A 21163-nucleotide genomic window follows, 5' to 3' on the forward strand; every position below is an offset into this window, starting at 1 on the left:
ACAGGGGGCAGAGCCAGGAGGGATGCTTGGAGTTTAGTGCCGTCAAGGACAGAGAGGGCGACAGGCAGGAACTGACACTGAGGCTGGGCAGTCTTTAGGAGTTCAGGGGATGGAGGTGTTTCTCCTTACAAAGCCCCCTCTCCGGGGTTATGCTCTGGCCATGTGGCGGCCCTGGTGCAGGGAGCCAGGAGGACACTCAGAGCTTCTTACACGTCTCCAGTGACTGCCTCAGTCTCTTCTTGGCCTCCCCGTTGGGCGTGGCCTGTAAAGTAGTAACGTCCTTCACCCCCAGGTCCCGGGACCCAGAAGCCCAAGGTCATCCAGCTGGTCCCACCCGCCTCTCTCTTCTCCCCTGTTCAGGTTAACATGGCTGGAGAGGAGCCCAGCCCCCAAGAGAGCAGGAGTGATCCCACCAATGGCACTGAGTGCCTCCTGTGAGCTTAGGGGCCCCCTCATACCTGACCACTCTCTGGGCCTTCGCCCCTTCTCACATGTGATCCTCTTAACTGCCCTGCCTGGGAGGCAGATAAACCAAAAGAAGAAAAAAAATCTCCACTAATCCCATAACCCTGCCAGTGTGTTGTCTACTTACGTAAATATTTTTAAGAGTCTACCTGGCTCTCGGGTACATCGTGTGCACGTTTCCATGTCCACTGTCTTCTGCCCCTTACTGACTACACGCCTTCCATCGTGGTGCTGAGCACACTTCACCCGCTCCCCGTTGTCAGCCCCTTAGGTGGCTCCTGATTTTCCCTGAGAGCTTAATGACCAGCACAAGGCTGGGGAGAACATTTGAGGAGCTAAATGGATGCCCTTGTCCATGGTGGTTTTAGGGATCGTTTTAGCATAACGTGTGGTCAAGCCTTCAGGGCGGAGGGGGAGAATGGTCAAGATGGGTTCAGAAAACGCTTTTTAGATGATTTTTGATGTGTTGCACGAGGGACACGAAGGTTATTTCAGATGAAAGCACACATGGAGACCATAGTGGATGGAGCTTGGGGTGGGGGGCTGAGCAGATGGGTTGGCCAACACAGGGCCACGTGGGGTGGGGGAGGGCAGACCAAGGCAGACCCTGCCCAGGACTGTCAGCCGGCTCCCAGTGAACTAGGACTGAGACTCTCCTCGGTGGCCTGCCAGGCTCCCCTTTCTGACCCACTTCATCTCTCCTGTTGCCGGTACTCAGCCCCTGTGCTTGTCTTCATCCTCCTGGAAGATGCAAGCTTGTTCCGTTCCCCTGACACGCCCTGCACCTTACCACGGCTGACCACTTCCTATCATTCAGGTCTGGGTGGAGACGTTTCCACCTCTGCTCGTTCAATTTAGCAGGGGCGCTGCAGTGAAAAAGAGGGCAGAAGTCCTGAGTGAGAATGAGAAGGCTCATCCTTGTGGAGGGCTGCCCGGATAACAAACAAGATTAGTAGGGAGACTGTTTTACTGTGACCAGTGCTAAGGAGCAAAGCAAAGCTGGGAAGAGAATGTCCAAAAAGGGACATTTAAGTAGAGGGGAGGGAGCGGGTGGGCTATGGGCTATCTGGAGGAAAAGCATCCCATGGCAGAAGGAACAGCAAACCCACAGACCCAGACGCGGGAACATTCACTGAGTCCTTCCAACCACCACACCCTGGTCACTCTGTCTTGTCCCCTTCCTTCGTTTCCTTGTTGACCCTGCTCTCTATCTGAAACTGTCCCGCTGACTGATTTGTGAACTTGTGAGTCATCACGGTCTCCCCTGCAAAGATATCAACTTGGTGACATAAAGGATCATGTCTGTCTTTGTCACTGTTGTGTCCCCAGCCCTAGGACAATGCCTGCTCCCTGCCAGCAGACCGGTGCATCCCCCTTTGCAGATGAGCTCGCTGGGCCTGGAGAAGCTACCTTGGGAGGCCACCCAGCTTGGAGGGGCTAAGCTATGGTGGTTGAGCCCTGGCTGTTGGTACCAAGCCCTGGCTCTTTCCCTTACGCACCCCCCCCCACCCCACCCCCACCCCCGTTTCCCGCCACCCAGGAGTGTGGGCTGAGTAGGTAGGGTCTGTTCCCATACCATGAAGCTCCAGGTCTGGGTTCCTGAAGCTTCTCTCTGGAGAACCCGCTAATCGGGGGTGAGGGGAGCTGAGGGTTTGCCTGGAGGTGTAAATCCAGCCAGTCCCAGACCTGTTCCCTTTCAAGAAGGGGTGCGCTTTTTATGCCTTGACCTGGGCAGTTATTTCTGCGTTGGGAGCAACGTTGAGGGGTTGGCTGGAGTGAGGAACAGACGTGGCTGTTGGTCTTGGTCCTGGCTCCCCCCGCCTCACCTGCCCCCTTCCTTGAGGTCCCAGCCCACTGTGGAGCAGGTGGCACCTCGCCAGCACCTCACAAGCAGCAACCAGGCCCCAAGCCCCCGCCTGCATGGTTGGCTCTGAGCTGAAGGCACGTGGGAGTGTGTGTGTCTGCATGTGGCCGTGCCTTTTAATTGCAGGGATGTAATTAGGCACCCTCTGTCCTGTCGCATCCATCCTTCCCTGCCTCCCAGAGTCCTTAGATTTGGAGTGTGCCAGACCTGGGGGCAAATCCAAGTTCTGCTGGTTTCTCCTCAGCGCCCTTGAAGCTCCCCACCCTCTGTGGTCTTCATTCCCTTGTCTGCCAAGTGGAGATATTCCACTCAACTTCAGGGGGGCTCGTGGAGGGTGAACAAACATCCGGAACGAGGTTTAGGTGTACCTTGTACAAAAGTGCAAAGGAAAGGAAGGGTCAGGACATGTACCGACATGCCACTGTGCCTACGAGTAGTGGGATTTCGGGAGGATTTTCTCCTCTGGGTTGTTTTTTTTTTGTTGTTGTTGTTTTGTTTTACAGTGAGCAGGGATTACTTGAGCGAACTGTTTAAAAAGTAATAAAAATAACACGTAGGAGTCTGGTATAGCGCCTGGTATGCAGCAGATGTTCTGAGGGGCATTTGGGTGGATGGCATGGCAACCATCTCCCACCAGTCTCCACATCCTGTCTGCCTCCCTCCTCCCTGCACCTCGTCCCCCTGGGTCTGTGCCGTGTCACCCTCGAGCCTGTGTGGGTCCTTGGCACAGATGGCCCTGTGCCCTCTGGTCCTGACCCCACAGCCGGCATGGATCCTTCAGGGCAGAGCCCAAAGCAGCAGACCCTGGAGTCTACAGGCCCCTCTCCTCCTCCAGGGCACCTCTCCCAGCTTCCTCTGGCTTCTGACCCAGTGACCTAGGCCCAGGCAGGGAGAGCGGACGCCCCCAGGAGCCCGGAGCGGAGCTGGTGCTGATTTATGAGCTTGTGCCGCCCTCCCCCACAGCTGGAATGCGGGGCCGAGGCTCAGCTGTTTGTCCGGGAGGCCCAGCAGTGTTTTCACGCTCGGTCCCCAGAGCCTCCAGGACTTACCTATGTTTCTTCCCTGACCTGCTCTGGGCCTCGGGTCCCGTGGGCACCTGGCAGTTTCCCGGCTACCTGCGGTGCCGTAGGGAAGGGGGGCACCCCATTCTGCCCTGGCTTCCCCAAAATGTGAAAAGGCCCAAACCTCTCACATCCACCCCACCCCCTCCTGCAAGTGGCGGTCTTTGTGGTGCCCCAGAAGGTGATGGCCCTCGGGGGCTGGTCTTTACCTGTTCCCAGCCGGGGTGGTGTTTGGATTGCCCCAGGATGTGTGTCTATGCCAAGTGGGGTGACCCCTCCCAGCATAGCCAGCCCTTGGTTGCTCTGCCAGAAGACCACCACCGCTGCCCCCCTCTGCCAAGCACTTGCCTTGGAGGGAGCCCCCAGTCTTGGACCACACAGGGTCCTTTCATATGCAAAGCCCTGGCCTGATGGTTAATTTTTGTCACCTCCTGAGAAGCCAGAAACTAAAGGGCATCCTTCAGGTCTCAGATCCTTCTTTTCCCAGTCTGGGCCGGGGGCTTTTCCCAGTCAGATCCCCCAGTCTGGGCCAGGGGCTGCCCTCAACCTGCACCCTGGCCTGGTGCCCCCTCGCAGGGCACTCACTCCACATGCTACACTGGCCTGTCTTTATCTGCACCTCCTCCGGTGCAGGGGCCGGGTCTGCTTAGTCTCTTTATAGTGTCCAAGTAGGCCTGAGCCCCTGTGTTCCTGAGGACGGGCCTTGGTGTCCTGTGGTCAGTGGGAGGCCGTGCTACTGGAAGCCGGAAACTGAAAAGAAGATGATCCTTCTCCCTTCCCCCAAGGATGATCCAGAAATAGTTGCCCTCGGATTGGGAATGCATTCTACATTCGGATGGCTTGGGCCGATGGGTTTGGGGCCTTGAGCTGGTTTCTTTATTGGGAACAGATTTCTTCTGATAAGGCTCCACTTAGGCCCATGGGAAAGGGAGTCACGGTGCACCCCATTAGAGCCCAGGGGAGCTGGGACCGGGGTGGACAGAGATGGGGGGCGGGAGGCATGCAGCCGGGAAGCCCAGGGCGAGGGCTGCGGCTTCCGAAACCCCAGTGGCCTCTGACTGTGTGCCCTGCACGTCACCCACTCAAGCTCCTGCCAGTCGTGGTGGGAGAGGCTTCCCTGCGGTCAGCAGGAAGGGTCTGCCCGGGGGGTGCTGGCCCCCAGAGATAGCTACCGGGCCTCTCTCCTGCCCCTGTTTGGGTTCTGGTCTGGGAGCCCTGGCGGACAGCCTTTGTATTTCTGCCTCCCAACTGGCTCTCGTGAGAGAGGCTTGGGAAGTTTCCCTTTCTGTTTAGCTGGGCTTTTATGGTTTTTCAGAAAACAGGTTAACAATTAAGCTAATTAACCTCAGGGCCTCCACTCCTATAAAGCCAGGTGAAATGGCTTCCTCCCCCAGCTTCTCCCGCTGGCTTTATAAGGCCACAGGTGGCCAGGAGCAAGCGTTAGAGCTTCAACCAGCCCCGGACCTCCAGGTACAGAAGTCCCTGAGGTCCCTCGACTGTACTTTGCAGATGGAGCGAGGGTGCGCAGGAGGGTCGACGGTGAAGCCGCTGTGGGCCTGGGGAGAGGGGCTGGGCCCGGCCAAGCTGGGGCCTGGGAGCCAGGATGGGCGCTGGGGCCGGGGCTGTGCGTCTGCCTCACCCTGGTGATCAGTGGCTCCTCCTCTTTCGCTAGGAGGCTGCACACCAGGCACGATGAGACGGTTCCTGAGGCCAGGACATGACCCTGCGAGGGAGAGGCTCAAGCGGGACCTTTTCCAGTTTAACAAGGTAAGGGGAAGTGGGAGAGGCGGCCAGGTGTTTATGGCAGGCACCATATTGTCCACCCTCCACGGGCTGGGGCACTCACCTTGCCTTTACCTGGATTAAGGTACTTCAGTCGGTGCTGCCTGCAGTCCCTCTTGGGAATCTGACTCTGGAAGTGGGGTCTGGTTGGCAGGCTTTCCTGGGAAAGGGCAGTGGGATGCCCAGGCATCAGGACTCCCTGTCCCGAGTGCCCTTGGCCGTGTGACCTCTGCAAATCACCCTGCTTCGTCTAGCCTTAGTTTCCCCACCTGTAAAATAAGGATAAAACAACCTCTCTCCTCACGGTGCTGTTGAGGATGCTTAGGGACAAGAAAGGTGAAAGGAGGCTGAACCCTGCAAGGTGTAACTATGTTCCCATGATGCCAGGTCCCTTGGGCACTGACCACAGGCTGTGGCTGTCCCCTTTCTCCTCACGTTGCCCCCAGAGGAAAATGCAGCTGTCCCTGTAGGCCCAACGCAACAGCTCTTTGTGGCAGCTCTAGGCCTGGGTGAGCGGGGAGAGGCGCCTGGGACAATGTGCCACAGCTGGCATTTGGCTGCCCCAACCCCAAACCTGCTGCTCCTGAGGTCCCAGAAGCTCCCCAGGGCCTCCCCAGGGTGGCTGGTGCCTGAGAAGGCCAGAGCTGCCCTGTAAACAGGAGGAGCACAACGTGGTTTATTGGCTCTGCAGCCACCTAGCAATCTGCTCCTGTTTCGGGGTAATTAGCCTCTCTTATGTCTGCTTTGATCTGGGCCCGTGGCCTGCGAGCCTGAGCTTCCCTCTGCCCCACCAGGTGGACTGCAGGAAGCGGAGGACCATGGTGCTCTGCTCCTCAGGGGCGCCGGGACCCCTCTGGGATGTGCTGATGGACGGGGCTTCAGATCTCACTTGGCCACTTAGCACTTGGGTGACCCTGTGCCTGTCACCCACGTCGTAGACATGTTACAAGGATTATATGGAGTTAAATAGTTTGTGGTCCAGGAACACTAGCTGCTGTCTGTCTTCAGAGGCTCCCTCCCAGGGAGAGAGAGTTCCCAGGGGCTTGTTTGAGGCTGGTGGCAGTCCCCACGTGTCCTGCCATTTTCCTCTGATTTTCTTGACCTGTGGCAGGTGTCACGATGGAGCTTTGCTGTGAGGCCACCCCCCTGTGGGATGAGGGCTTCCCTAAACGAGCACCTCCTCCCACTGTCAGAAGGAAGCTGTGGGCAGGATTTTTGGGCCATGGGAAACGGGGTACAGGTGTTGGGAATGTGGGATCTCGGGGCCCCTGGGGGCCTGCCACCCTTGGTTCGAAGGAAGTAACCCGTGAGTTTGGGGGGGGGGGTCTCAGAACATCAGCACCCACCTCGGGGCTTGGGTGACCTATGTATGCCTCCATTGCCCCTGATGACACTGAGAGATCTCACACCCCAAAAAGGTGGCCAATTCTAGTAGAAACCGGACAGACAGGCTCAGCAGAGGGAGGAACCCCTGCCCCAAGTTCCAACTGTGTGTTGGGGTGGGGCTGGGGTGGGGCTGGGGCAGAGAAATCATCTCCCCCCCCCCCCACCCCCAACCAGGGCCCCACAACTGGTGGCCTTCAAACTTGGCTGCCCCATCCCCTAGGCCTGGCTGGGGAGAGGGAGAGAGGAGGCTCCTTGAATCCCTTCCTCCTTCCATTCACTTGCTAGAAACCTGCCCTGAGCACTACTACCCAGGGCTGGGGCCATGGGGATCTCAGATAACATCTTTGCCCTCCAGGACTTTTATAGTTTGGAAAGAGGGAAGGAGCTGATGGTCTGAAAGAAATTCCACTTCCTGGGACTAGAAGAGGAAGGGGGAGGGGGGGGGGGGATGTGGGCTGGTTTAGTCTCATCTAGACACTGAGTGAGTGGTGGACCCTGAAGGGTTGGGAATGGGGGATGAGGCCAGATCCTGGAATATTTGGAAGCCTGGGTGGTCCCACCCATGCCAGCCCTTTCCCGGCCCCAGGCTTCCCTGGAGTCAGCTTGAGGGAGCCTGGAACCTGGGAATCTAGGGCCCAACACACCATAGCTGTGGTGGGTTTTTAGCAGGACAGTGAGCGATCCCATTTACAGTTTAGAAAAGAACTTTTTTTTTTTCTCAGAAGAGTATTGCAGTGATTGGATGAGGCCTGGGCCGTTGGAGGAGGGAGGGGGCGCAGGTGTGAATAGAACAGGGCTTCTCAACCTCCTCCCTCTTGACATTTGGGGCTGGCTATGTGGTGAGAACAGTTTAGCAGCATGCCTGGCCCTGCTCTCCCAAGATGTACAGCCAGAAATGTCTCCAGACACTGCCCAGTGGCCCCTAGCTGAGGACCGCTGGATTAGAGAACTATTTAGGGCATGAGGCCTGGTGCTCAATGGGGGTGTAGGAGTCAGGGGGGCAGGGAAGGGCGGTGGGTGCCCAGCGTGACTGTGGGGGTGCCATCCCGGGCGGTTAATGGTGCCAGGCACTGGGGTGGGGAGCCCAGGAGAGGTGAGGAGCAGGTTAAGGGAAAGTGATCCGTTTAATTTGGACAGAATAACAATGGTTATCCATTTATTGAGAGGCAGTTTGGTCCAGGGGTTAGTGGTGCCAGCCCCAGAATTGAGTGTCAAGGTTCACCAGGTGGGTGACCTGGGGCAACTCACTCATCTGTCCAGGGAGACGACAGGAGCTACCCCAGAGAGTTGGTGGGAAGGTTAAATGAGTTAAGGTCTAAGTTGCAAGGCTGTGCGTGGCTGGTGGCTAGGGATTCGGAGCACAGCTCTATGGGCCTTCTCTGGCCCGAGACTGAGTTTGGGGAACCTTGGAAGCCTTGGGTGTCCGCATACAGGGGGATGGATACACAGAGCTGGAGTTCTGAGCCTTGGGTGGCCCATCAGTGCAGGTGTTATTAACACGGAGGTGAGGGGCCCTCTGAAGGGTGCCTACGGCTGGTGCAGCAAGCAGTGTGCAGACCAGACTGGTGGTCTCTGGGAAGGAGCTGTGCCTGCGGATGGATTCTCTGAACCTTCAGCCAACCAGCTAAGGGGCTGGGTGGTTCCGTGGTTAGGGGCAGGGAGGCTGGAGCCAGATGGCCCGAGTCGAGATGCCAGCTGTGCTGCTTTCTCACTAAGTCACTGCAGACACGTACGTTACCTACCCTCTCGGCTCCTCAATTTCCTCATCTATAAAGCGGGCATCGTAATAGTCTCTACATCCAGGTTGGCACGCTAAGCAAGTTAAATGGCTTTGAATGGTGCCTGGTACACAGTTGGTGCCTCACCCCATCCTCGTGACCGGTGCCTCACAGCTGGTGGTGTTCCCATTCTGCAGGTGAGAAAACTGAGGCCTCTAGGGTTTGTACAGCCTGAGTATATGGCAAGTGGTAGCGCCGGCTGGGAACCAGGTCCCCCCGGTTCCATCTACCTACCAGCTGGCCCCTGAGGGTGGCGGCCTCACCTCCCAAGCCTCAGTTTCTTTCCCCTTGACCTAGTCTTCTGAGCCATCGAGGACAAGATGAGGGGACTGTGGAGCCTGCTGGACATGTCAGTGGGGAGGAAGTGATGCCAAGGGGACAGAAACTTCATGCCATAGTGAAACTCCTTCCTTGGAAATCACTTGAGGCCCCTCCCTCCCCTGGTGAAACCAGCCGTTGATAACGGCTCTGCACCCTTCCTGCCCAGCCTGCCCACACTCCCCCCACCCCCAGGCCCTGAACAAACAGTGTGTTCCTGACCGGCTGCCCCTGTCCAGGACCAGGTTGTTTTGTCTTGGCTTTTTTGTGGCTGGGCCCCTGGTGTCAGGTGACAGCCACACAGGGAGGGCCAGGTTGCTGCCACCACCAGGAATCTGAGCTGACCACACCCAGTACAGGGCAGTGCCACCCAGCCCAGCGGCTGGGCGTGACCCCTCTGGCCCTAGACAGCCCTCCTTCCAGCCCCCCAGCAAGATCCTAGGCCCTGGATCTTGGCCGGCGTCCTCCCTCACTGAGGACAAGATGAAGGGGCCCCACTGTCTCTGACCAACAGCCTTTGCTCTCTCCCTTCCGAGAACTTGAAATGGGGTCCTGGAGCCAGCAAGAGACAGACGGGGCTTTCTTCCCCGCACTAGGCTAATGTTGCAGTTTGGCGGCTCCTACAAATCTCTCCTTTCCCAACTGCCGTCAAAAGAGTTCATTGTTCTCTCCTCCCTTGGCAGAGGTCACCTGAGCCAGGTAGCAGGATGAGGGCAGGGCCAGGTAGGCTGGATGCTGAGCTCAGGAGGTAGGGGAGGCTGGCATCAGTGGCTGTCAGGCTTTGGGGCAACCTCCCAGCTTGAATTTGAGCTGGAGGCCTCTGCTGTCCTAGGCTGAGGCCCCTTCCCACCCCTTGTCCTGGGTGGAGGGATGATTCAGGGCTGCTGTGTGCCTTGGCAGTCCCACAGCAGGGCACCCCTGGGGCTGAGTCCACTTCCTGTGCCCCGCATCGACCTTGTACTCTGCTGGGGGGCTGCGTCTTTAAAAGCTGTCAGGGGCGCCTGGGTGGCTCAGTCGGCTAAGCCTCCGACTTCGGCTCAGGTCACGATCTCACGGTAGGTGAGTTCAGGCCCCGCGTCAGGCTCCGTGCTGACTGCTCGGAGCCTGGAGCCTGTTTCAGATTCTGTGTCTCCCTCTCTCTCTGACCCTCCCCCTTTCATGCTCTGTCTCTCTCTGTCTCAAAAATAAATAAAAACATTAAAAAAAAAAAAAAAAAAAAGCTGTCAGAAGTTGGGGGATGGGACAGCCAAGGAAAGGGGAGGCCAGGCTGCTCTGGGTTTCTAGCTCCTCCCTAACTGACCTCTGTCCTCTCCCCAAATCCAAACCCCCTCTTTCCCCATTCCCAACAAGACCCCCAGGCCTCTTGGAACTGGTCTGGGGCCACACCTCCCCCCCCTGCCTGCACTCAGGTTTGCAGCCTCCTTTGGGGATTTGTGGGCTTTATTTGCAGGTTTGCCTCTCTTCCCCACCCCTCCACAGACCTGGGGAATCCCCTGTCCCCACACTAATTACATTTGAACCTACTCTCTTGGTCCCTGCCCAGGTGCGGGCATCATGATGCTTCCTCCCCTCATTTTGTTCTTGAGGGAGCCATGATCCCTTGAGGAAGGTATCCTGAAGAATTCCAGGGACTGATGCCTCAGGAGGAAGGCAGGCTCTAGGGGGCAAGGCCTTTGTGCTCTGGGGGGTGGGCTGAACCTTCCAGCCACCGTCTTCTTGAGGGTTTTGTTCAAGCTGCGGGTGGTCCTGCTCGATGCAGTCGTAGGTATCCTCCCATTTATCAGACGTAAAATGAGGCTCAGAGAGGCAAAGAGCTCACCCAAGTCCCAAGGCATTTTAAGTGGCAGAAGGGGATTCAAAGCCTGCTGGGCCTGACTCAGTCCCCATTTGTTCATTCTTTCTTTTTTTGATACGTATGTATGTATTTATTTTTATTTTTATTACTATTTTAACTTACATCCAAGCTAGTTAATATACAGTGTAACAGTGATTTCAGGGGTAGAGTTTAGTGATTCATCACTTACATATAACACCCAGTGCCCACCCCAACAAGTGTCTTCCTTAATGCCCCTCGCCCATTTAGCCCATCCCCCTACCCAACACCCCACCTCCAGCAACCCTCAGTCTTTTCTCTGTATTTAAGAGTCTTTTCTGGTTTGTCCCCCTCCCTGTTTTTATATTATTTTTGCTTCCTTTGTGTTCATCTGTTTTGTATCTTAAATTCCACATATGAGTGAAGTCCTAGGATATTTGTCTTCCTCTGACTGACTTATTTCACTTAGCATAATGCACTCTAGTTCCATCCATGATGTTGCCTTTCTTTTTTTTTTTTTTTTTTTTAAGTTTATCTTTTTTGAAAGAGAAGAGAGAAAGAGCAGGGGCAGAGAGAGAGGGAGAGAGAATCCCAAGAGAATCCCCGTCCTAACACGGGGCACGATCCCACGAACATGAGATCATGAACCTGAGCTGAAATCAAGAGCTGGATGCTGGGGTGCCTGGGTGGCTCAGTCAGTTGAACGTCCGACACTTGATTTCGGCTCAGGTCATGATCTCACAATTTGTTGGTTCAAGCCCCGCATTGGGCTCTTCGCATGTGGATCCTGCTTGGGATTCTCTCTCCCTCTGCCCCTCTCCTGCTTGTGCTCATGCACACGCACGTTCTCTTTCCCCCTCTCTGTCTCAAAAATAAATAAGCCTAAAAAAAAAAAAAAGGTCGGATGCTTAACCAACTGAGCCACCCAGGCGCCCCAGTCCCCATTCTTTCTAAACCAGCTTATGGAAAAGAAGGTGGAGACGAGAGGCAGTAGAGAGAGGTGGTGGGAAATGAGAAGTGCAAGAAACTGAAGGCTGGGTCCAACCTTTGTCTCCCTCCAGATTAAGGAAAAGAGACCCACCAGCAGGAGTAAGTCAGGTGGGATGTAGGAGAACTTCCCGCCGGTGGGTTGGTAGGATAACGTGTGGCTGGAGAGGCTAACAGAAAAAGAAAGCTGCATGCTGTTTTCTCTTTGGCTTGACTTTCTTGCCCATATCCTGAGGCAGAATTGTCTAGGGCAGCACCTCAGCCCAACAGGTGTATAACATGAGCCACATGTGTAACTTAAAATGTCCTAGCAGCTGCATTACAACAGTTTTTAGACAAGCGAGATTAACTTGATAATATATTTTGTTTTTAATTTTTTAAAAACGTTTATTTATTTTTGAGAGAGAGTGCGTGCACACACATGACAGAGTGTGAATAGAGGAGGGGCTGAGAGAGAGGGAGACACAGAATCCAAAGCAAGCTCTAGGCTCTGAGCTGTCAGCACAGAGCCTGATGTGGGGCTTGAACTCATGAACCGTGAGATCATGACCTGAGCCAAAGTCGGATGCTTAACCAACTGAGCCACTCAGGCGCCCCTGATAATACATTTTGTTTATTAACTCAAAACATCCAATATTGTTTCAACATGTAGTCAATAGAAGTTAATGAGGGTTTTTCTAGGTTTTTTGTTAACACAAAATCTTTGAAACGCCAAGTGTATTTTACACTTACAGCATAGTTCAATTCAGACACAAAATTTTCTTTGGAACTGTGTGCCCTGTACTTAGAGTTTGGGAGATTTGCATCTTGGTCTGCCTGACTCCAGCCCCTGTTCCTTTAGAACCCAAGAACTCACCTGGAAAGTTTTTCAGTGACTGAACTGTATGCCCATTCTTAAATTTAAATTAATTAAAGGGTGCCTGGGTGGCTCAGTCAGTTAAGTGTCTGACTTTGGCTCAGGTCATGATCTCGTGGTCTGTGGGTTCAAATCCCCATTTTGGGCTCTGTGCTGACAGCTCAGAGCCTGGAGCCTGTTTCAGATTCTGTGTCTCCTCTTTGCCCTTCCCCCGCTCGCACTCCATCTCTGTCTCTCTCTCTCAAAAATAAATAAATGTTAAAAAAAATTTTTTTTAATTAATTAAAATGAAAACTTCTGTTCCTTGGTGGCACTGGCCACATTATAAATGCTCCGTATCTCCGTGCAGCTCACAGCTGTCCTACTTGGCAACGCGGGTCTCCTCCTGGGCACAGGGCTCCTTCCTGCAGGACTTTTTCCCCAGACTCCTCCAAATTCCAGAGGCTTTGGCCTTGTGTTCCTGCTGATTGGGATGATCGAAAAATGCTACCGTCCCAGGAAACTTTTCTCAAGCCCTGACTGCTGATTTCCTGAGGCCCCAGCAATCTGAGACTGGCTGAGGCCGGAAGGGGGCTCTGGGCGAGCTTGTCCCCGCAAACACCATCACATGCCCTGCCCCCCACCCCCTTTTCCTGGGAAATGTTTACATTCCAGACACTCTGCTATCTCCCCAAGGCTTTTCCAGGCGCTGCATTTTTTACATAGCTGAATTGGGACCTGGGCTGGCTAGGGGGGCTCCAGCTGGGTCACTTCTGCTCTCCAGGCCATCCCTTCCAGGTATAGCCATTTGTAGGGCAGACTAGTTCCTGGCAAAGAGCCAGACCTGGGGGGCCCTTCCACTTATGTGTCCCCAGAATAGAGACTCCGTGGAGCTCTTGTTCCTGGCCTGCCCCAGCTCAGGGCCTCCTCCTGTGAACCACCATCCTGGACTGGATGAGCCAACAGGCAGCATTGAGTTTACTAAACTATCATGCCCACCGTCGTCAGGACTTCTCCTTTTCTGCTCCTTTGAGGCCTGATGGGACAGCCGAGGGAAGCCTAGAGGAGGACCCTGGGCCTAAGGAGAGCCGCCTGACTGGTACAACCTTTCTCTTCAGGGCAGAGTCTCCATTGCTTTAAAAAACGAAAAGTAAAGCAGCTGGCTGGCATCCTTTGCCCTGCTCTGATCTAGCTCTACAGGTTCGGCATCCCCTGGGGTGGGAGGTGGGGGGTGGGGAGGGCTGGTGGAGAAAAACAACCAAAAACCTTCCTGAAGATGGTTTATCAACCCAGATCTGTAGTGTATACACCCATGCCTTTTAAACCTGGAGTTCCAGAACTGGAACCTCTGCCTAAAGAAATACTCCAAGTTGTAAGCAAAGGTAGGAGTCCAAGAAAGGTCGTCAATGCAACTGATTGGCAACTGTAAAACCCGCAGAAACAAAGGTGTTCAACAGCTAAAGCCTTGTGAGTTAGGGCACCTTTATGTAGGGAATAGTCCTTAGCCGTTTAAAAGTCACTTTAGTGCCTTTGACGGTTTGGGCCCGCTACATACAGGAGGACAAGTGGGCGACAAAGCTATGCATGTCCGTATATATCCGTGTGGCACAACCCCAGTCAGGTCTTTGTATTAAGTAGAGACACACACGTGTATAGTCGCAACACAAAGACTCACAGATGTTAGCAAGGGTCACTTCTGGTTGCGGGAGTATGGGTGATTTTTGTGTTCCTTTTCAAACTCCTTCATATGTCCCAAGTTTTCTATAATGTGTATTACTTCTATAAGAAGAAATGAGCAAAAGCATGTGTCTGCAACAAAACTCTAGAAGCTTCTTTTCTGGAAAGATAGTGGAGAGACCTCACGACAGAAAGACTTGCGAGAGAGCAGGTGTTTGGCCCCGGAGGAGCCTCGGATGGCCCAGAGCTGGGACAGGCTACTGGGGGGTTCTGTCTAGCCCCTGGGACTGCCCCAGACCTGTGGTACAACCAGGCTTCCCGAGCCATCTGGTCCATTGTGGCAGGCCCCCCCCCCCCAAAGCTTCCCTTACCCCCCACAGGAGGACTGGGTCAGTCACCCACAGTATGGGTGGTGGAGGAACCAAGTCAGAGTTCCTGGAAAGCATCGAGTGGCCAGTGTGGTGTCGGGGGAGAATGCGCTCCCAGGGCTGGCCCCAGGGCCTAAGACTGGGTCACAAACGGGTCTGGGATTGACTCAGCACTCAGGTATCTGGGTAGGAACCCGAACGTGACTGAATTTCTCCTTCCTGCTGGAGGTGGCTCTGTGCTGCACTCCTCTGTCCAGCCCTGGTGCCCCAGCCGTGGCGGGGCAGAGGGGACATGTCTGCAGGTTCCATCCCCACATGGTTCTTGTTGCAGACGGTGGAGCATGGCTTCCCACACCAGCCCAGCGCCCTTGGCTACAGCCCGTCTCTGCGCATCCTGGCCATTGGCACCCGCTCCGGAGCCGTCAAGCTGTATCCTTTCTGTCCTCCCAGCTCCCACCGGGGGAGGGGCCCTGGCGTTGGCGGGATTCAAACAAAAGTCAGTTGTAGATGACCCCTCCTGGTACTGGGATGTTCCCTCTTGGGGAACCCTCTTGCGTAGCCTCTTGAGAGTCAGCCCCAAATGCCGGAGGTGGAGTCAAGTTTTTTGTTTTGTTTTCCTTTCTCCCGCTTAGTAGACCCGGGGTAGCAGGCCCAAGGTGCCGTCCAAACCAGGGTGTCCTTGGGTTTGAAGAGCAGTGCTAAGCCTTCCAGATTCTCCCCAACCGTGCACACCTGCCATGTACACACAGGCACATCAGAGAGTAGAACTGACTCCTGGTTGGCAGGACATTGGTCTGAAAGGGCCACATTTTATCCAAAGCATTGGTTCTGGGCCACGGGGGCCTCTGCGTTTCAGAGGCAAGCCCGAGGGTTCCAGGATGATGAAGGATCACCGCTTGGGTCCTCTGGCCTAGACTACAAGTCTGGGAACTTCCCCAGCCCCAAATCCCCCCTGAGTCCCTAGAGTTGAGCCAGTTGGGACATGGGAGTACTGGGAGATGGGGAACCACCCATGGGGAGCCTGGCTGGAGCCTCCAGTGAGGCTGCGGCTCCCTCCTGTTCCTCTTATGCAGCAGGGGCGGGGGAGGCGGGGACACCTCTAGCGGGCTGGCCTAAGCTGGAGGTGGCGAATAGCACTCCCTCGGCTGGTTAATCATTGCCAGGCTACAGCCACATCCTGGTTACCAATCCCCGGTGCCACAGCTGCTGGGGTGGACCCATGGGGGTGCCCTTTTTCTCAGGTGCCACCTTGTGGTAGCTGATGGGTTTGTTGCAGCTCAGGTGGGGCGGGGGGCACTGTAGGAAGCAGCCCAACAGTTACTGGGATAAATCTTCACCATCCTGGGGTGTCTGCCCGCCCCCCCCCCCCCCCCCACACACACACACCTGCCTGGCTGGAAAAGTTCTCCCTGGTTGGAGCTGGCTCCACCTCGGGGTGACATCACCGCTGGCCAAGGGCCCTTGGGCCAGGGCCACTGCCGTCTCCTCCCAACCCAAGGCCCCGGTCACTGCCGTCTGGGAGGAGGGCAAGCCCTTCTGTGACGCTGAGATATTTACACTCCTTGCCACGTGGGCCCAGAGGTCCTGGCCCTTGGGCAGGAAGGGGTGGTGTCCTGCCTTCTGGAGCTTTTCCTGAGCCTGCCACTCGTAGCTATGGTGCCCCAGGGGTGGAGTTCATGGGTTTGCACCGGGAGAACAACGCTGTGGTGCAGATCTACTTCCTACCTGGCCAGGTGAGCGGGCCCTCCGCATCCTCCTACTCTCACATCACCTGGAAGGGGTGGGGAGAGGCAGGCGTTTAGTAGTCCTGGGTTTGGTTCTGATAGGAGGGCCTGGGACCACCTCCCTTCCCCCAGCTGCGGTTCACAGACCACCCTAAGAGCAGCCAGGGGGCTTCTGGTTCTGGGGCTCCCTGAATCAACCGGCGCGGGGTGGGCCGCCCCAGTGTGAAGGGCCCCAGTGAATGCTGGCCCTCCCTGGTTCGCGACACCACACACTCCTGGTTCCTGTCCCCTTCCCTCCCTAGTGCCAGCTGGTCACCCTGCTGGACGACAACAGCCTCCACCTGTGGAGCCTGAAGGTCAGAGGCGGGGTGTCAGAGCTACAGGAAGATGAGAGTTTCACGCTGCGTGGCCCCCCAGGGTAAGGACCTGGTACCCGTCTTCTCCCGGCCGGCCTGACCGGTGCACCCAACTCCTGGGTGGAATCACCCTGTGAAGGTCCTGTGGAGCCCTTGGTGGTCCTGGCAGTTGTTTGAGCCAACACATCCCCACATGCGGGTGCTCTGGAGGAGCAGGGCCCTCCACGCCTACACCGTCTGCACAGGAGGCTCTGGGGAGTTTTTTCTGCCTCCTAGCCCACGCTCTCTACCATCTATCTTCTGTCTTGGCAGGAGACACTCAAAATGTTTGTCCTGGCCCAAGACACCATCAGACCCCGATAAAGGACCTCACGGGCCCGCTTTCCCCAGCCACGGCCTTTCCCAGGACTGCCGAGGGCAGCCGGGAGTCGGGGATCCTAACCCCGGGGTCTCCCCTGCCTGAGTGGCAGCCAGCTCACAGGCAGCCATTCTCGTCCTCAGGGCCGCCCCCAGCGCCACACAGATCACTGTGGTCCTGCCTCATTCCTCCCGCGAGCTCCTCTACCTGGGCACCGAGAGTGGCACCGTGTTTGCGGTGCAGCTGCCGGCCTTCCGCACGCTGGGGGACCGGACCATCGGCTCGGACGCTGTGCTGCAGGGGTGAGCTGGACACCTTGTTGCCATTAGGAAGCTGTTCCCTCCAGCTGAGCGCGGCCTTCTCCCTCGAGTCCCAGTAGTGTCTCGGGAGCTCATAATTTCTCTCCTGGGAAGTCTACGGGGAGGGGAGAAGAGACCCTCAGCCCCCAACCTGTCCCCTAACTTGAGACTCTCGCCCCATGATGTGTTAGCACCATAGCACTCTGAGGAGTCTTGGGGGTAACCTGTCATTTCATTTAAAGGTGAGGAAAATGATGCTCAAAATGATTTCGTAATGTCACCAAGTCTCAGTCCAGCAGTCTTCACGCTGATCATGTGAATTTCAAAACCCCAGGGGCTCCGCAGGGGGGCAGGTGGGGCCCAAACCTCGTGTTGCCACATCAGGTGGGGCAACTCCTGGTGAGATTTATGTTTTGGAGTCTGTGCTAAGTTTTCGTTTGCATGCAGGCCCCATGGCCAAAGCTCTTGGACAGCCATAAGCCTGTAGGTTTCTTCGGATCACTCTGGAGGCTTTGCTCCATAACGATGATGTCAGCAACAGAGAGGGAGTCAGATCAGGTCTGGGTGTGGAGAGAGGGTGCCAGGGTCCAAAGGAGGAGGAGACGAAGCACTGGCAGTGGTGGAATGTTTTGCCATTTCACGGGACAGAGAGGAGGCCGGGGTCCTGGGATGTGGGGCTGCTTCAGACTCAAGGGAGCAGGACCCTGGTCCCGAAAGGACTGGCCTTCCAACGTGCTCACATCGCTCAGGGCCCACTGTCCAAGGAAGAGTGTCGCTGGGTTTGGGAGGATTCCTACTTGGGGCTGGCTCCGCCTGACCCCAAACGTCTGTCTTTCCCACCCGGCAGGGTAGCGTCAGGGCAGCACGACCACAGTCAGAGCAGGACTGTTTGCGGGTCAGCAGGCATGGCGGCTTCTCAGCCTGGGTGCCAGGCCAGGACAGCAGGAGGACCTGTTCCTCACACGTGGCCCTGCCGGCACCCACCTGACTCTGTGCTGGTGGGAGTCTAGTTGCCGGGGGGCCTCCCCCAGCCTGAGTACCCCGGGAAGCCCCTCCTGCCAGTGTAAATCCTGTTCTAAATGAAAAGAGATTTGGCTTGGGTTGGCAGAGAGGGGTCCAGGTGTCTGTGTTTCCTGCTCTCCCTCTTTGGTGTGGGTTCTTAGTCCGTTGCCTGCCACCTCGTGGTCTTCTGTTGGCTTCAGCACCTCCAGACTTCACGTCAGCATTCCGGGCCCAGAGAAGGAGGAGGGGGACAGGGCTCAAGGCCAGACCGACCTAATGTAGGGAGTTTTATTTTGTGGGTTTTAAAAACTGTTTCCTTATGAAATACCACTTAGTGCAGAAATGCACTAAGTATGAATGTGCGGTTTAATGGATTCTTGTAAAGTGAGCGTCCCTGCAGCCACCCCCTGGACAAAGAAATAGAACTTAGCCAGCCTCCCAGGAGCCCCCGCTGTCCTTCCCAGTCACGAGTCCCTCCTTCCCCCGAGGTAGCCACCGCATCAACTCTTCTGGAAGCCACTGCCTTGCCTTTCTTCATAGTAGTGTAACCGCCTGCGTTTGTGGATGGATATACAGGATATATAGGTTTCTATATATCTTTGTCCTCTTGTGCGCATGGCTTCTCTCTCCCTGCGATCTTCCCACGCTGGCACTTGCACGCGGTGAGCAACTGTGCCACATGCTCCGTCCTGCCCTGTTGGTGGCAGCAGCGTGGGCTCACAGTGCTTCCCTCGGCCAGGTTGCCCGAGGATGCCCGCCACCGGCGGGTGTTTGAGATGGTGGAAGCTCTGCAGGAGCACCCCCGAGACCCCAACCAGGTCCTCATCGGCTACAGCCGCGGCCTCATCGTTGTCTGGGACCTGCGGGGCAGCTGCGTGCTTGGCCATTTCCTCAGCAGCCAGGTAGGCGGCGCCTGGGATGGTGGCGGGTGCCGCGTGGCGCTCTCAGGCCCCCGAATCACCTAAAGCCCTTGTGCTGAGACCTGCGGGTACAGGACCACCACCCTGACCCCAGCCTGCGCGCTTTCCCTCTCTCCCTCTGAAGCAACTGGAGAACGTCTGCTGGCAGCGGGACGGCCACCTGATTGTCAGCTGCCATTCTGACGGCAGCTATTGCCAGTGGCCTGTGTCCAGTGACACCCAGCACTCGGAGCCCCTGCGCAACTGTGTGCCTTACGGTCAGTGCTCCGTCCGCCTAATGGGGCCTGGCCCTGCCCTGTCACTTGCAAAGCGGTGTCCTCTGTTCCCAGTCTGTCTTCCCCACATTCGGGTGTAGGTGCCCAACTCCTAGAAGCAAAACTGGGGCCCAGAGAAGTGAAGGCTCTGCCCAAAATTGTGCAGCAGATTTTCAGATGCCCGTCATGGCTTTCTCGAGGGACTGCTCAGAGCAAGACTCCTATGCAATCTGCTGCATGGGTATGGGCATGAAGGGTCTGGGCCCTATGGACATAGGGGTGGAGGGCCCACTCAAGCTGGTTCCTTGTCTTGTAGGTCCTTTTCCTTGCAAAGCTATTACCAAAATCTTCTGGCTGATCACCAAGCAGGGGTAGGTATCAGTGCTCTGTCCTCCCTTTCAGCAGCCTTCCGAGGGACTACTCTGGCCTCTGCTTGTGGGAGGCGGTGTCTAGGGAGTGCCTTGGGGGTCCCACATCGGTGTCTCAGATGCCAGCAAAGGGAGAGAGGGCTATTCATTCATACCTCTCATGGCTAATTCCTGAGCAAACATTTCTGACCTTTCCCTCCACCCTCCCGGAAAGATGATTCAGATCAGCCGTTTTCAGACTCTGTTTCAGCAGGAGACCTGTTTCTTCAGAGACATACAGGGAAACCTGATGCATAAACAGGAGTAGGGTGGGCTGGGGGTAGAAGCCGGGGTAAAGCAGGAGTGGCTACAGAGGCTCAGGAACCCCAGCCTGGGTGCCCCCACCTCACCCCCAAGTTCTCCTGGGTTATTGCAGTCAGGAAGAGAGGGCGGTCCACCCCACCCCTTCTGGGGACCTTGAATGAGCACTTACTTTGAGACTGGCTCCCTCCCTGGTCCTGCCACTCTGGTCCCTGGAAAGTCTAAGCTGCCAGCTCAGCCTGTGGCTGAGGTACTGTTGGGAGCCCCAGCCCACCCCACGGCTCTTCTGTGCCCGCCAGGTTGCCTTTCACCATCTTCCAGGGGGGCATGCCGCGGGCCAGCTATGGGGACCGCCACTGCATCTCGGTGGTCCACGACGGCCAACAGACAGCCTTCGACTTCACCTCCCGTGTCATTGACTTTACTGTCCTTGCCGAGGCAGACCCTGCTTCAGGTAGGTGGGCTTGGGAAGTGGCTGAGGGGATGCGGCCTGTCCATTTCCAAACGCACCACTACCTGAGCCCCTCAGCCCCCCTGCACCCCTCTCAGTGCCTTTCCCTTCCCCTGCTTGTGGCTTCATCCTTGCTGGCCACACCTCCCACCTGCTCTGAACCCTCTTCACCCTTGCACGGCTCTGATGGGACTGAGCCCAAGGCAGGAAGATCTAGGCTGTGGGGCTCAACAGCTACCTAGCTGAGGCAAAGAGGTCCCGGCTTAGACACGCGAAGCCCTCCCATCGTGGGGTGGGGAGAGTGGTGCCGTGTGGGGCCTCCTGGAGCTGGGCCAAGACAGCAAAGCCCTGAGTCAGCCTCGTAAATTGGTGACAAGCAAGACCAGAAAGGGCGATGTCGAAACCTGGAGCGGAGGCCTGGCGGGAGATTCCCAGGAGGGCGGGCCTCTCCTCCAGGTGAGTCCAGCCTTACGAGCCAAGGCCTCCAGGTGAGGGGCTCGGGCCTGCTCCGGACACCCTGGGCTGTATTCCCGTGCATCCTCAACACCACAAGGCTACTTGCTTTCCCTCCTTTCTCAGCCTCTTCCCTCCTCACGCCCGATGCAGGATGCCGGGGGTGGGGGGGGGGGTGGGGGGGGGGGGGGCGTCGATTCTTTAGGATTTTCTACAGAGATGATCATGTTCTCTGTGAACAAAGACAGCGTTACTTCTTCCTTTCTGACCTGTGTCCCTTTTATTTTCTTCTCTTGTCTCCCTGCAGTAGCTAGGACTTGTAAACAAGCAGAGAGAGGGGGCAT

At 56.4% G+C, this 21163-nt stretch overlaps 1 protein-coding gene across 4 annotated transcripts in view; it reads left to right on the forward strand.

The window, feature by feature from the left end:
• The window catches only part of LLGL2 (LLGL scribble cell polarity complex component 2), a 34984-nt gene that overhangs the window by 6623 nt on the left and 7198 nt on the right, over positions 1–21163 (forward strand). For 2 of the 4 annotated variants that reach the window (XM_060645393.3, XM_060645390.3), the window contains exons 2-10: positions 5063–5157; positions 14666–14763; positions 15986–16067; positions 16361–16476; positions 16916–17074; positions 18813–18975; positions 19118–19250; positions 19564–19618; positions 20215–20369. In XM_060645393.3, coding sequence (XP_060501376.1) covers positions 5083–5157; positions 14666–14763; positions 15986–16067; positions 16361–16476; positions 16916–17074; positions 18813–18975; positions 19118–19250; positions 19564–19618; positions 20215–20369 — 1036 coding nt within the window. In that variant the 5' untranslated portion in view covers positions 5063–5082. Of the gene's footprint in view, positions 1–4758; positions 4911–5062; positions 5158–14665; positions 14764–15985; positions 16068–16360; positions 16477–16915; positions 17075–18812; positions 18976–19117; positions 19251–19563; positions 19619–20214; positions 20370–21163 lie in introns of those variants that run through there. The other 2 variants (XM_060645391.2, XM_060645392.3) reach the window with 2 other exon arrangements.

The sequence above is a fragment of the Panthera onca genome, chromosome E1 (assembly GCF_046562875.1).
Source record: "Panthera onca isolate mPanOnc1 chromosome E1, mPanOnc1 haplotype 2, whole genome shotgun sequence".
Classification (NCBI taxonomy): domain Eukaryota; kingdom Metazoa; phylum Chordata; class Mammalia; order Carnivora; family Felidae; genus Panthera; species Panthera onca.